This window comes from Psammomys obesus, unplaced genomic scaffold (assembly GCF_907164565.1).
Source record: "Psammomys obesus unplaced genomic scaffold, mPsaObe1.curated_primary_1811, whole genome shotgun sequence".
Classification (NCBI taxonomy): Eukaryota; Metazoa; Chordata; class Mammalia; order Rodentia; family Muridae; genus Psammomys; species Psammomys obesus.
The window spans coordinates 16,239,981-16,256,133 of NW_026596057.1; the positions used below are offsets into that span (position 1 = coordinate 16,239,981).

A 16,153-nucleotide genomic window follows, 5' to 3' on the forward strand; every position below is an offset into this window, starting at 1 on the left:
CTCCTAAGAGCTACCCCTTCCCAGGTCTCTGGCTCATCCCAGAGATACAACCTCCCCTTGCCACCTATTTCCGTTCTCTCCCAGCCCTCTCTCCCCTTGCTGTCCCCTCCCCTGACCCCCATCCCATTCCCCTCCTCACTCCCTCTCACACAGTTTCCTCCCTCCATCTACCTCCAATGTCTATTTTATTTCACCTTCTGAGTGAGATTCAAGTATCCTCCCTTGGGCCCTCGTTACTTAGCTTCTTTGGGTCTGTGGATTATAGTATAGCCTGTATTTTATGGCTAATGTCCACTCATCAGTGTGTCTTTCTGGGTCTGGGTTACCTCATTCAGGATGATCTTTTCTGGTTCCATTCATTTGCCTGCAAATTTTATGATGTCCTTGTTTTAATAACTGATTCAATTTTGTAAATATACATTTTCTTTATCCATTCTTCATTTCAAGGACATCTAGGTTGTTTCCAGTTTCTGGCTATTATGAATAAAGTGTCTATGAACAGTTGATTGAGCAAGTGTCCTTGTTGATGGTGGAGCATCTTTTGGGTATATGCCCACGAGTGGAATAGCTGTATCTTGAAGTAGAACTAATCCCAATTTTCTGAAACTGCCAGATTGATTTCTAAAGTGGTTGTACAAGTTTGCACTCCCACCAGTGATGGTGCAGTGTTCCCCTTTCTCCGCATCCTTGTCAGCATGTCTGTCACTTGAGTTTTTGATCTTAGCCATTCTGACCGTTATAGAATGGAATTTCAGAGTTGTTTTGATTTGCATTTCTCAAATGACTAATGATGCTGAACATTTCTTTAAGTGCTTCTCAGCCATTAGGGATTCCTCTATTGAGAATTCTCTGTTTAGCTCTGTACCCCATTTTTATGTTTGTTTGTTTTTTGTTTTTTTAAGATAGAGTTTCTCTGTGTGGCCTTGGCTGTCCTGGACTCGCTTTGTAGACCAAGCTGGCCTTGAACTCACAGTAATCCACCTGCCTCTGAGTGCTGGGATGAAAGCTGTGTGCCACCACTCACAGCTGTACCCCATTTTTTAATTGGGGTATTTAGTTTATTGATTTCTATTTTCTTGAGTTCCTTATATATTTTGAATATCAGCCCTCTGTTGGATGTAAGGTTAGTGAAGATATTTTCCCATTCTGTAGGCTGCTGTTTTGTCCTATTGATGGTATCTTTTGCCTTACAAAAGTTTTTCTGTTTCATGAGGTCCCATTTGTTAATTGTTGATCTTAGTGCCTAAGCTGTTGGTGTTCTGTTCAGGAAGTTGTTTCCTGTACCAATGTGCTCAAGACTGTTTCCCATGGTCCCTTCTGTTAGATTCAGTGTACGTGGTTTTATGTTGAGTTCTTTGAGCCACTTGAACTTGAGTTTTGTGCAGACTGATACATATGGATTAACCTGCATGTTCTTGGAGCCAGCAGGCCTCCTTGGGAAGGCAGGCAGAGCCGTGGGCTGAACAGCGAAGCTCAAGGGACAGCATGCCGCTCACCTCTCTATACGGGGTTCTTTTTGGTTTTTTGAGACAGGGTTTCTCTGTGTAGCCTTGACTCTCCTGTCCTGTACTTAACTTTGTAAAGCAGGCTGGCCTCAAATTTACAGAGCCTGCCTCTGCCTCCCTGAGTGCTGGGATTACAGGCATATGCCACTGCACCCAGATATATGGGTGTTCTTTTTTTTTTTTAAAACATTTTTAAAGATTTATTTATTATTTATATAGCATTCTGTCTGCATGTGTGCCTGTGAACCAGAAGAAGGCACCAGATCTCATTACAGATGGTTGTGAGCCACCAAGTGGTTGCTGGGAATTGAACTCAGGACCTTCGGAAGAGCCAGTGTTCCTAACCTCTGAGCCACCTCTCCAGCCCTATATGGAAGTTCTTAAGCTAAAAAGAATAGTTGATAAAACTAGGTCAGGCAAGCACAGTCAGACCAGGAATTCAAGGTTATCATCTGCTATACAGTAAGTTCAAGGCCAGCCTAGGCTACATGAGACTTGGTCTTAAAAGAAAAGGAATAAGAAAATTTGACACACTAAAGCAGGAAGATTGCCACAAGCTTGAAGCTAGGGGCTAGAGAAGAACTACACCGTGAGTTGCAGTCCAGCCGAGGTATATATAGTAACCCCTTAGAATCTCCATGTTCATTTACTTGGTTAGTTTTGCAATACTGGGGCTTGAACCCAAGGTGTCACTCATATGAGCTAAGCAAGTATTCTACCACTAAGCTATCCTAGTCAAAAATTTAATTTGGGGGGGGCGGGGAGCTAGAGCTTCCCAGGGCTTTGGGCAAGCTAGGCAAGTGGTCTACCACTGAGCTACATCCTAAACCCTCTGCATAGTATACTGGAAGATCAGAACCTACAAACTGCACTAGAGAGGAACTGTTTGTACCTTCACTCTTCTGTGGTCCAGTGCCTAGCCTGCGGGAAGGCCTCTGCTCTCTGATTGCACTGACTTTTCCTGTAGGTTTTGTTTTTTGTTGTTGTTGTTGTTTTCTTTTTGTGCCAACGGTAAAGCTTGGAGTTTTGTGCATTCTGAACAAATGTTCTACTCCTGAGTTACACCTTTAAGTGTGTGTGTGTGTTGCCAGGGATCAAGCACAAGGCTCCATGCATGCTAGGCTGCTCCTTTACTCCTGAGATATCCCCAGCCCAAGGCTAACACATTCTGGAAAAGAAGTGATTTTTTTTTTTTTTGTACTTTCTCATTCTTATCACTTAACACATAAAGCACTGTTCGCCTCTGGTCACCAAATGAAATGTGTGAGGGGATTTTTCTCTGCCAGCAGCGAGTTCTCCACTGGAGGTGAGGTGGTATTCAGCGTTTCCACTTCCATTCTAACAGTGACTACCTGGAGACAGCAGCAGGTTAGCGGCAGGTTGCAGGACAGACCCAGGAGTCTGTCTACACTTCAAATGCCAGTGGCAAAATGGGGTTTCCATAACTCCATCTTGGCATTTGAATGATTCGCTAGGGCTGCTCTTGGAACTCAAAGGAATCCTCTTACCTGTTACTACAAAGATGAAAAGATACTTAAGGTATGTAGGAAGAGATGTTGGGATCTTCTATGTCATCTCTAGGTTCAGAGGGGCCTCCATGTAGTCACCAACCCAGAAGCTCTGAGTCCTATTTTGAGGTTTTGTAAAAACCTCATCATATAGTTATAACTGATTATGGCCATTGGTGATGAAGTCAACCTTCAGCTCCTCCCCCAATCACCTGGTTGGTTCTCCTTTAATCAGTCCCATCCAGAAGCCCGGCTAGAGTCACCTCATTAGAACACAAGATGGACTAGAGGTGGAGTTTAGTTTAAGATGCTATGCTCAGATATGCAAAGCACCATATGAACAAAGCATGGTGGCGCTCACCTATAATCCCAGAGTTTATGAGGTGGGGGTAGGAAGATCATCAAGGTTCAAAGCCATCCTGAGCAGCTATTTGAGAGACCACCCTAGGTTACAGGTAACCATTTCTCAATATAATAGATAGATAGATAGATAGATAGATAGATAGATAGATAGATAGATAGATAGATTAAAAAAAAGTACTGGCTGTCCTGAAACTAACAGACCAGCCTCAAACTCAGATCCACCTTCCTGTGATGCTGTTGTTGTTGTTTGTTTTTTGTTTTTGTTTGAGACAGTCCCACTATGTATTCCACCCTGTCTGGCCCAGAAATAAAGACCAGGCTAACCTCAACCTCACAGAGACTGTCCGCTTCTGCCTCCTGAGTGCCGGGATTGCAGGCGTGCACCAGCCTGTTTTTAAAGACAGGCTCCTGCTGTGTAGCTCAAGCTGTCTTCAGATTCACTATGTAGCCCAGTTTGGCCCCAGAATCACCTTGCCTCAGCCTTCAGATTGTGTGGGAATGGGATTATAGTTATGTGCCAAAAGGCCAACTCAGGATGGCGTTTAATAGTTTCTGTTGCTGTGTGGATTACTGAAGCATTTGTTGTTCCGAAGTTCGTGCCGAGGAGCTGCTAGATGGGATTCAGGATAAAATCCCCACCTTCCAAGGACTGAAGTTCAGTGACACTGACCTCTTAGACTTTGGGCAGTGTGTTGATCAGAATCACCAGCGACAGTTTGACCTGCTGTTTGGGGTGGATGAGGTAAGTTACCCACTGGGCATATCCCAGCTTGAAAGTGATCCATTCAGCTGTTCATGAAATCGCGGTTCTTCTCTCTCAAAAGCCTGAATCTCTTTGTCTCTCTTTCATCAGCAACTGTTGAGTGCTCTGGTCATGGGAGCAACTGGAGCAGTAGGCAGGTAAGTGTGACTTGGCTTTCCTTGTGACTACAATTTTAAAATCACTCATCACTGGACTAAACGGGCTTCTTGCATGCACATCCTTTCTAACAGAAGTCCCCTGTCATTGACATACCCTTCATTGAGAAGAAACTGAGTTAAGCTGCCATCATTTGTTAGAGTCTGTCATGGAAAGCTGGACCCTAACTGAAAACGAATGGCTTTCTCCCTTCTTCATCTTGTCCTCCCCTCTGCTCACTCTGTGGTTTCTCTCTCAAATGCTAATGGAATGATCCTCAAACTTGGGCAGGAAGGGAGGGAGGAAGGAGAGGCATGGAATTTTGCCACAAACCTGTAATCCAGCACACAGAGAGACACAGGCAGGATGATTAGAATTTCAAGGTTACCCTCAACTACATAGAAAGTTTGAAGCCACAGATCTTGTCTCAAAACAATGACAGCAAAACAAATAAAAATACTCAGGGGTGGTCACTTATGGTTATCCATGCCTGTAAACAGCATTCAAGGACTGACGTGGAAGGATAGCCATGGCTTTGAGGTAGCTAATAGAAATACGCTATTTTAGAAGGAAAAAGCAATTACTGGCTGCTATTGCAGAGTACCTGGAGTCAATTTCCAGCACCCACATGGCAACTCACAAATGCCTATAACTATATTTTCAGGATCTGGCACTTTCTTCTTACCTCTGCAGGCTTCTGGCATGCATATGGTGTACACAAACTCATGAGGCACACACACATGCCTATAAAAAGAACAAATAAGTATTTTTAAAATCTTAAAGAAGAAACTTGTTATGTGCTAGTATCCATTGCAATCAAGCAGGTAAGTACATGGGCTGGGACCCAGTGGCTCCAGCTTAGCAGGGCCTACTGTTAGCTCTGTGGACCCTGATGTTCAGTACCTCAAAGCTGAATTGTCAGAAACTTAGTTACAAATGAGAGAAACCCATTCAAGCTAACCTGCGTTTAAAAAAAAAAAAAAAAAAAGTAAATGCTGACAGGGTCGGGAGAGATGGCTCACTCAGCAGTTAAGAGCATTGTCTGCTCTTGAAGAGGTCCTGAGTTCAATTCCCTAGCAACCACATGCTGGCTCACAACCATCTATACTAGGGTCTGATGCCTTCTTCTGGCATGCACGGGTATATGCAGATAGAGCACTCGTACATAAAATAAATAAATAAATATTTTTTAAAAATGAGGTAAAAATGCTGACAAATCACATAACACTCAACAGAGATGAATGCTGCCAGCCCCTGAAGTCCACCATGGCCAGGAAAACAGGATCACGTGACCCGGTGCCTGCTTAGCACCAGACAGGCAGTTCAAACAGCATAGGCAGTTGGTACTTCACAGGGAATGCTGCAGGTGCAGCGGACAGTTTGCGGCAGCTGGAAGTGTATTTCCTCGGGGTAGCTAAGGTGCTATTCACAGTGAGTCTTGGTGTACATGCCTTTGATAAGCACTGTCCAGTTGATTCATGAGGCGCTCAAACCCAGCGCCTCATGAATCTTAAACGCATACTGCGCCAACACGCTACCCGCCCCCCAGCCCAATTTAGATAGTCTTTTTGGTGGTGTTTCTGTATTTGAGACATGGTCTCGTGTAGCCCTGGCTGACCTGGAACTCACTAGATAGCTGAATTTTTTTTTTCCTGAGACAGAGTTTCTCTTTGTATCCTTGGCTGGCCTGGAACTCGCACAGATCCAACTGCCCCTGCCTCCTGAGTGCTGGGATTAAATGTGTGTACCACCACCACTGGGCTGACCTTGAATTCTTGATCCTCCTGCTCTGCAACCCAGGCTGGCCTCAAATTCAGAAGTCCTCCTGCCTCAGCGTCCTGGATGCTGAGATTACAGACATACGTGAACATGCACTGCAGCATATAGCTTTCCAGACTTACCTCAGGGGCTCCATGTAAACCTCTGTTGTCTACTGCTAGGTCTGTGTGAGTGTGCCCTAGGCAGCTGTTAGCTCCTCATTTTTAATTAAACAAAAAGGGGTGAATGTTATTCAACTGGCCTTCCCTTAGGGACCTTTAGGGTCCTGACAATGTCCTATGTCATACCTGCATTCTATGACATCATCTAGGCCAGGTACTTAGTGGCCAGTCTGCCTCTCTCTCTCTCTCTCTTGCTGTTTTTCCATCTCCATCCAATAAACCACTATCTGTTGTGTGCATCATTTTTAAAAATAATAACACTGTTGGCCTGTCCTCTTCTGACTAAAATACACCTCTAACTTTTACTCTCTGATTTAAAACTTCTTCCCTCTCTTTATCCCCTCTGTCATTCTCTGCCTCCTGTGTTGGCCCTGCTTTGTGTTACTAGAGAACTCAGAAGTGAAAACAGACTGGTTTTTCTATCAATTGATCCTACAAATTGACCAGTGGGGGCTCTCGGTGTATTTTTTCCTTTATATTTGTTTGTGTTGATTTTTTTTTTCTTCAAGACAAGATCTCATGTAGCTCAGGTTAGGCTCACACTCACCATGTAGGCTGGGGTGGCCTTGAACTCCTGATCCTTCTGTTTCCATCTACCTAGTTTCTGTTTGAGGACTAAGTCAGTTGTTTGGTTGTTTGGTTGGTTTTTGGGGTTTTTTTCTCAAGACAGGGCTTCTCTGTGTAGCTTTGGCTGCAGCCATACTTTTTAATCTACTTTATTTGGATTCTTACGCCTCTACCTCCCTTCTCCACCCTCATCCCTTCCAACACCCCAAAACCAAGTAGGAGAGAAAGAAGGTTAGAGAGGAAAGAGGGCAGAGTTCTCCTTAGCTATTTCTTGCTGGGCAAGCCCAATCTTCCTTTCAGAATATCTCCAACTTCTCCCCAAACTGCATCAACAACAACCAGGAGCAGCAGGGGGGAGCAGCAGCCTTCTTTCTCAGAGCCCCCAACTCTCTCTGGGCTCTGGCATTTATTCCCTCTCCAGAATCCTCAGAATTAAATTATCTGCAGCTGGCAGAGAGCCCCTTTCAGGGCCCACAGGAGGCAAATAGTCTGCTTCTGCGGACAGTCTGAATCAGCTCCATATCCCACACCTGGGACTTAAACAAAAACATTTACAAGACAAAACTGAGTTTTTAAAAACACCAAAACTTCCACTACACTTGGCTGTCCTGGACTCTCTCTGTAGACCAAGCTGGCCTCCCAGCGCTCCTCTGTCTTCTGCCTCAGATTAAAGGCCTAGGGGTTGTGACTGAGCCTAGGCCCTTGCCTGTGCTAGATGAGCCCTATCACAGGGTCAGTCTGCAACCCCTATCTCTGCCCTTTTAAACATCACATGAGTATAAAGAGCTTGGTGTTAGGATTGTGAAGCAGAGTTATACAGCAGGTTCATAAATCACGCCACGTGACTGGTTCCACCTGGGAGGTTTTATTAAGGGAAGGGGAGGGGTCACAGAGCCAGTCAGGGTAGGAGAGAGAAGGAGAGAGAAAGACATGGGGGGAGGGGCACCCCAACAGAGAGGGGAAGATCAAGAGAGGGCAAGAGCAAGAAGGCAAGAGAGCAACAAAGTGGCAGGTTGGTCCTTTTATGGAGCAACCAAACCATGCCCGCCAGGTGGGACTACCTAGCTGGCCTGGGGACACATGATGACATCATAGGTTGCTAGGTAACCCAGAAGCAGGCTGCCTAAATACTAACACTTGGATCTTTCCTACTGAATTATTAAGCTTGGAATATTTTCTGTTGTCTCGTCAGTACCTATAACTACCTGGGGAAAAAGACAAACCAGATGTTGGAGGCTTTTGAAAAGAAAGACTTCACTTCAGCACTGAATTACCAGGTAAACCGTTCTCCCCTCACTTAAGTAGCTGCCTTCTTTGAGGCTCCTTTATCCTCTCTCCTTGGCAGACTTGAAGGTCAACCTGCTGCCTCCTTATCTTTCTTGTTTAAAATGGGAACCATCCTCATCCTCCCTGTCCCCATATCTAAGGGGATACAAGGCCCATATGGGAAAGAGTCCTTCCTCTCTTCCTCCTACAAAGGATCTTATTTTTATTCTATCTTCAAAGTATTTGGGGATTGTAAAAAAATGGTCACAGATTTCTATGAAAGTGACTACATGCCATCCTTAGGTGTTTTGCCCACATATATATCTATGTAAGGGTGTTGGATCCCCTGGAACTGGAATTACAGATAGATGTAAGATGCCTCGTGTATGCTGGGAATTGAACCCAGGTCCTCTGGAAGAGAAACCAGTGCTCTTAACCTCTCAGCCATCTTTCCAGTCCCATCTATACTTAATTTTTGTTGTTATTGTTTTGTTTGGGGAATAGGGCCTCATACTCTGGCCCAGGCTAGCTAGGAATTCATGGCAGTTCTCCTACCTGACGCTCTCCAGTGCTGCTGTGTGTGAGGAAGTGCAGTAAAGAAACTGACAGGACAGCTGGCCCCATGGAGAGAGGGGTATTGTGGGTAAGACAAAGAGAATATCCAGAGGATGTGGAAGAGTCAGAGCACAGAGCGTTAATCTCACCTGCTGATAGGAAGACCATCAGCTCAACTATGAGCCAAATTTGAAGCAAGCTTTACATTTTTTTGTTGATACAGAGGGAGGCACTGGCTTTGAGGAGTTTGTGTCTGTGTGCGCTTGTTTTAGAGAACAACTTTTATGTGGGTTCTAGGGATCTAACTCAGTCAGTTTTGCACAGCCTTTTTTTTTTTTTTTTTTTTCTGTTGGATGAGCCACTTCCCCTGCCCTGGTTTTGTTTTGAGTTGGGATCTTGCTACCCAACCCTGGCTATCCTTGAACTGAAAGCAGTTCAAGCCGCCTCCTCCCCCACTGCAAGTGTTTCTGCAAGCCCCACACCCTGCTGGGACTCCTACAACAGAAAAAGAGGCTGGCCTGATGTGTTACAAAGATACAAGTTCCATGCCACTGTGCATATACACTCTCTGGAGGGCAGCCTCACTGTACCAAGATGTCCTGGCAGAGGAGAGCCAGTCTCAGTAGCTGCAGAGCGTTTGCAGTTTTTAAAGCAAAGGAAGAACATAGAATTACGGGAATGTATACCATCACAGAAGGTTTGGAGGGTTTCTGTTTGGTTTTGGTTTAGAATCTTTTTTGTTTGGTGAGTTTTGTTTTGATTTTGGCGCTTTGAGATAAGGTCTTGTTCTGTAACTCAGGCTGGTCTTGAACTTATGAGTCCTCCCACCTCTGGGATGACAGCCACCATGCCAGGCTCACACCTGGTCTTATGAAGTGCTCCAGGTTGAACCCAGGAATTCTTGCATTCCAGGAGAGTGCCCCTACCAATTAAGCTACATCTTCCCTGAGAACATTCTTGACTTTGCCACAGAAAAGATTTTTATGAGGAGCCAGTATGAAGCAGGATTAGAGCTTGTTAGGAAAAGAAAAAGAGTTTAATATAGATTACAGCATGGAGGTTCATAGAAAAGTGAGGAGCTTGGGAACAGAGAACATGGGCCTAAGAGCAGTGTGCAACCTTCTCAAGAGAGGCTTGCACTCTACTGTAAAGACAGTAGCTGTAGATGGGATTTCGGGATGCTTTGAAATTACAGTCTTCAATGGGTTGCAAAGAAGTTTAACTGAGATCACAGGGTGATTGTTGAGAAGCAGCTGTGAAAGGTAAAACTCTAGATATAGAAAGTTAGGATGCCTTTCCTATTAACAAAACTCAATGGTTTTATATATATATATATATATTTTGCATCATTTTGTTGACTTATTGTATGCATATGTACAGGTACATATGGAGATCTGAGGACAGCTCAGGGAAGCTGGTTTTCTCCCGTCATAGCCTTAGCAGATTTTGCCAACCTCACTGACTGGTTTCTTTCACTCTGATAGATCTACAGAAAACTAAGGTGGCTGGACTTTGTTAGAGGTTCTCTAACTTAACTTCTGAACTATATAAATGGTTTTTACAACGTGATGACGCTGATTTCCTTGTTTGTTCTAGTTTTCTATCCAGAGATTTATCAACTATGTGATCAAGCTAGGTGAGTTGTCCTGGTTTTCTCTGCCTTGCTGCTGACTGAAAGCGCCAGCGCTTGTTTACTGAGCTAGGGTTCCCTGATTAGGGTTCGAGGGGATGTCATCTATGAGGCATGAGACAGAGGGGCCACAGCAAGACTGAGGCTGTCACAAGCTTACTGTAAGCAACCAAATTTTGGGGTGGAGGTGCTGTTTTGTTTTTGTTTTGTTTTTTTTTGTTTTCCAAGACAGGGTTTCTCTGTGTAACATCCCTGGCTGTCCTAGGACTCACTTTATAGACCAGGCTGGCCTTGAACTCAGTAATATTCACCTGCCCCTGCATCGTGGGACTAAAGGCATTACGGACTGGCGCAATCGAACTTTTGATACTCCTATCAGATACAGAATATAACTGGGTGGAGGTGCACAACTTCAGTCCCTGCCTGCAGAGGCAGGTGGATTTCTGAGTACAGGCTTGTCTACAGAACAAGTTCAAGGACAGCCAGGACAACACTGATAAACCCTGTCTCAAAGAACCAAAACAACAACAAAAAAACAAAAAACAAACATACAAACAAAACCTGGGTGTACTGGCACACACCTGTAATCCCAGCACTCTGGGAGGCAGAGAGAGGCTACCCAGAGAAACCCTGTCTTGAAAAACAAAAAAAAGAAAAAAAAAATATATATATATATATATAAAATGGCCATTGCCAGGAGGAATACAATTGTAGTTACCAGTTTGCAATAAGATTAATGTCTAAAACTGATTGTTCTGTCAAGCTTCTATGTGCTTCACTGGCTTCTAGAGAATACTGAGTTGCACAGGCAGCCTGAATGTTCCACTTCCTGAGAGAATGCCTGGGTTTCTAAAGAACTGGAAGGCACACAGTGCCCCAAGAGCCACAGACTCTTTCCTGAAAAACCCATGACACATCCCTCTCAAGGTCAGCTAGACCAGGCCACCTCCATGATCCTTGGTCCCCAAAACTGACCAGGTATAAAGAATGGGTTTGTATCACTCCTTAGGAGGGTTCAGCCAGCATGCTGGTGGTACTCAGTTGGGAGCAGAGTCCTGGCCTGACCCTGACCTTCACTGGCAACCGAATACATGATCAAGTTAACAAATCTTTCTCCTCCACCCCAGTACTGTGCTCACCAACACACACACACACACACACACACTATTTTCTATTCCTTATTCCTTATAGTGTCGGCTCTCCAATTATTTGCCTCAGCTCATTAAAATTCTACTGCTGCACTGTGGCTGATTTCATACTAAGTACTTGGAGGAAAGCAATCTGAAAACAGATCTTACTAAATTGTGAGTGACTGACAGTTCCCCCCAAGAGTGTTTCAAGAGTATTTGAAATTTAAAATGAGTTTATTAACACCAGTAAATTAAAACGGATGGAGGTTTGGTTGACAAAGGAAAGTTAGGGGAAAACACTGAGTCTGAGCAGAGGAACCTCTGCAGAGTGTCTTAACTTACTGCACAGCCAAGGACAGGTGCTGCCATTCACTCCAGCGCTGCAAGAGACAGGCCCTGGGGACAACTAGATGTGGGTCAAATCCAGAGGTTCTCAGTGTGCTCTTGGCAGACCTCCCATCTCCCTTTCAGGGCCTCTCTGCCTCATTGTCGCAACTCTCTGCTCTGCCCAAGCACCTATTGTCTCCTTGGTCTCATTCCCACAGTTTCAGCTGGCTTTCCCAATCCCTCCAAGAGAGTATTTCCATTTGCTTTCCTACTTTTGTCATAGTGACACTGCTTCTGCTAATTATCATTATTGTTCCTTTGTCCTAACCAATATGTTTAATTAACAAAGATTGTGATTTTAATATAGTAATTATGTGTCTCCAAAATGCATTAAGGTAGAAAATTAACTGGAAAATGAAGCATGGTAGTACTTGTTTGTCATCCTGGCCCTGGGATAGCGGAAGCAGAGAGACCAGAATTTCAAGGTCATTCTTGCCTGCAAAGGACTTTGAGGCCAGGCTGGACTATAGAGCCTGTCAAAATAAATAGTGAAATGAAATATAAATAAAATATCTATAGCTGGGTATAGTAACGCATGCCTGTAATCCTAGCCCCATGAAAACGGACAAAAGGATTTTTACAAGCTCTAGGCCAACTACAAGGTTCAGGACAGCCAGGGATATGTAGCAAGACCTTATCTCTGAAAGGATTTTAGAGGCTGGAGAGATGGCTCAGTGGTTAAGAGCACTGGCTGCTCTTTCAAAATACCCAGATTCAACTTCTAGCATCCACAAGGTGGCTTACAACCATCTTAGCTCCAGTTCCAGGGGCTCTAACACTCTCTTCTGGCCTCCATGGGTACAACTCACATGGTATAAAACATATATGCAGACAAAACACTCATACACATAGAATAAAATATACATTTTGAAAAAAGGGGAGTTTTAAAAGGCTGGAGTGAGCCGGGCGTGGTGGTGCACACCTGTAATCCCAGCACTCAGGGAGGCAGAGAGGCAGGAGGATCTTTGTGAGTTCGAGGCCAGCCTGGTCTACAAAGTAAATCCAGGACAGCTGAGGCTACACAGAGAAACCTTGTCTCGAAAAAAACTAAAAAACAAAACAACAACCACCAAAAAAAAAAAAAAAAAAAAGGCTGGAGTGATAGCTCACTGGTTAAGAATGGTCCATGCTCTTCCAGAGAACCAAAGTTCAAATTCCAGCACCGCTTAGAGCTACCTTCTATTGGGCCATGAGAGCCTGCTGACACACATGGCACACACTCACACATAAATAAATTAAAAAAAAATAAAATAAAGGAAAAAAAATCAACATCAAGGGGGAAATGGAAGCGTTCCCATCAGTTCTGTTGTGTCTGGAAAACACCGTTTCCTTGGAGTCATCTGTTCCCTCTGTCCCTTCCAATCTTTCCACCTCCTCTTCCCCACAGTTCCCTGAGTGGGGGAGGGAAGTTCATGAAGATACCTTGTTTAGGACTGACTGTCCACCATTTTTAATTATTGAGAAAGGTGTTTGCACTAAGGTCTTGATTTGGCTTGGCTTCCTGGCCACTGAGCTTCAGGCATCCACCCTGAACTCTTGAACTTTTTGTTTTTAAGTCAGCTCTATTATTTATTTTAAATTTTTTTTTACTCTTATTTATTTATTGTTTTGGTTTTGGTTTTTCAAGACAGGGTTTCTCTGTGTAGCCGTGGCCTCGAACTCATAGAGATCTCTGCCTCCATGAGTGCTGGAATTACAAGCATGAGCCACCACACCCAGCTATTTTTATTTTTATTTTATGTGTGAGAGTGTTTTGTTGGGCTGGGGAGATGGCTCAGCTTTTAAGAGCACTGTCTGCTCTTCCAGAGGTCCTGAGTTCAATTCCCAGCAACCATATGGTGGCTCATAGCCATCTACAATGGGATCTGATGCCCTCTTCTGACTTGTAGGTGTACATGCAGATAGAACACTCACACATACATAAAAAAAAAGAAAAATCTTAAAAGGGGGAGGGGGCTGAAGAGATGGCTCAGAGGTTAGGTGCATTGGCTGCTGCTTTTCCAAAGGTCCTGAGTTCAATTCCCAGCAACCACATGGTGGCTCACAACCACCTATAATGAGATTTGATGCGCTCTTCTGGAGTGCAGGTGTACATGCAGGTAGAACACTGTATATATAATAAATAAATAAATCTTTAAAAAAAAAAGTGTTTTGCTACATGTATGCCTGTGGTCCATAAGTGTGTCTGGCAAGCAGGCTAGAAGTAGGTATTGGATCCCCTCCAATTACCATCACATATAGTTGTGAACCGACATGTGGGTGCTGGGAATTGAGCCCAGGTCCTCTGGAAGAACAGCCAGTGCTCTTAACTACTGAGCCGTCTCTTTACCCACACACACACCTTGAACTCCTGATCCTCATGCCCCACTTCCTAAATGCCGGGATGATTGTTCCACCATGCTTGGCTCCTTACTTTTAAGGCCTTTGGCTCTAAGGGGTTTTTCATTTGTTTGTTTCCATTTTTCTTATTTATTCTGAGTTTGTGTGTGAACTTACAGTGTACCATAGCCCAAATGTGGATGGCAGAGGCCGACTTGAGTGAATCGGTTCTTCCACCATGTGGGTCCTGGGGATTGAGCTAAGTGGCGTAGCAGCACCTGCCTTTACCTGCCAAACCCCATTGCAGACACCAACTTTTGCTTTTGTGTTGTTTTATTTTGTTTGTTTATTTACTGCGATGCAGAGATTTGAACTCAGGGACTCATGCACTAAGCGAGCACTCCACTGCAGAGCTACACTCGCAGCCTCGTGTTGTCTTATAGTCTGTTAATTTGTTAACATAAGCAAGAGGGATTTATTTTAACATGTTTCCACTTATTTGTGCATGCTCATGTCGGAGTATGGAAGTCGGGGGAAACGTGCAGAAATTCCGGCGATTGAGCTTAGGGTGTCAGGTTTGGCTGCAAGCGCCTTTGCCAGCTGAGCCCTCTCATAGGCCCAAAAGGATGATTTCTTTTAGAAAAAGAAATTCATTTCTTTTTTAGTATGTGTTTGGGAGGCACTGGGGCAGGTATGAGTATTTGCACACGGATGTAGTGCCCTCAGAGGCCAGAAGAGAATATTGGATCCCCTAAAGCTGGAATTACAAGGGGGTCTGAGCCACTCTGCGTTGGTGATGGGAACCAAACTGGGACCTTCTGAAAGAATAGGGAGTGCATCTGCGGTGCTGAGCCATCTCTCCAGTCCTGAGAGGAGATTCCTCCTCTGCTCTTTGTGTGTGTGAGACGAGGTCTCATGTTGCCTTGAACTCTTGGTTCTTGAATCTCTACGTCTCAAGTGCTGGGATTACAGGTGTGTGCACCGCGCCCGGCTCAGTCAAACTGACTGCAAGCATTCTTATCTTTGAGGTTTGTTGCAGTAGTTACCTTGCATAGAATGTCTCCTTTGTGTGGTTTGTGGGAAAGTGGGCAGTACTGGATATGCTTCCCCCCACCCGCCCGTCTAGGTTTTGGAGTGTCGCAGACCAAAGCCATCATGACGCTGGTCTCTGGGATTCCAATGGGCCCACCCCGGCTGCCCCTGCAGAAGGCCACCAAGGAGTTTACTGCTAATGCTGAGGCCAAGCTGAAGAGCCTGAATTTCCTTTCCTTCTCTGATTTAAAGGATGAGACCGTGGGAGCCTCTAGCTAATGCCTGTTAAGTCGGGGCACCTTCAGTTTACCCACATTGTTTTCTCAGGGACTTCTTAGATAAATTTGAACTAAGCTTTCTTTTAGCAAATGGAATCCCATACCAATCAAGAAATATTTACATGTCAATTATGAACCTAAAAGTTTCTGTGTTGTAAAGGATACCTAAGTCATTTATTTCACAAATTGTAGAGAAATCTTTGCTTATACAGATACAATGGAATCAAGTGAAAATTGTAATAATAATTACAATTCTTAATTAATTACATTAATTAGTATAATTGTTATTGTATTAAATACTGTATTAATTATATTATTGGTTAATAAACTTCATTCACCTAGGACAGCACTCACTGTCCTAATCTTTTTTTTTTTTTTTTAAGATTTATTTTTTATGGGCTGGAGAGATGGCTCAGAGGTTGAGAGTACTGACTGTTCTTCCAGAGGTCCTGAGTTCATGGACATGGTGGCTCACAATCATCTATAATGAGATCTGGCTCCTTCTTCTGGCCTGCAGGCAGAACACTATATGCATAATAAATAAATAAATCTAAAATTAAAAAAATGATTTATTTTTTATTATTTATACAGCATTCTGCTTGCATGTATGCCTGCACACCAGAAGAGGAACCAGATCTCACCATAGGTGGTTATGAGCCACCATGTGCTCGCTGCACATTGAACTCAGGACCTCTGGAAGAGCAGCCATCTCTCCAGCCCCACTGTCCTAATCTTATTTCAAAGTTTTGTGATCTGAGTATTGTCTTGATTAGGG

At 44.1% G+C, this 16,153-nt stretch overlaps 1 protein-coding gene across 3 annotated transcripts in view; it reads left to right on the forward strand.

Annotated features, from left to right (window-relative positions):
- Npl (N-acetylneuraminate pyruvate lyase) overlaps window positions 1–15,886 on the forward strand; it is a 41,459-nt gene extending 25,573 nt beyond the window's left edge. The window contains exons 8-12 of one of the 3 annotated variants that reach the window (XM_055624362.1): window positions 3,970–4,118; window positions 4,230–4,276; window positions 7,974–8,058; window positions 10,199–10,238; window positions 15,195–15,595. In XM_055624362.1, the coding sequence (XP_055480337.1) occupies window positions 3,970–4,118; window positions 4,230–4,276; window positions 7,974–8,058; window positions 10,199–10,238; window positions 15,195–15,379 (506 nt within the window). In that variant the 3' untranslated portion in view covers window positions 15,380–15,595. Of the gene's footprint in view, window positions 1–3,969; window positions 4,119–4,229; window positions 4,277–7,973; window positions 8,059–10,198; window positions 10,239–15,194; window positions 15,596–15,761 lie in introns of those variants that run through there. The other 2 variants (XM_055624360.1, XM_055624361.1) reach the window with 2 other exon arrangements.
- Window positions 15,887–16,153: the final 267 nt, after the last annotated feature.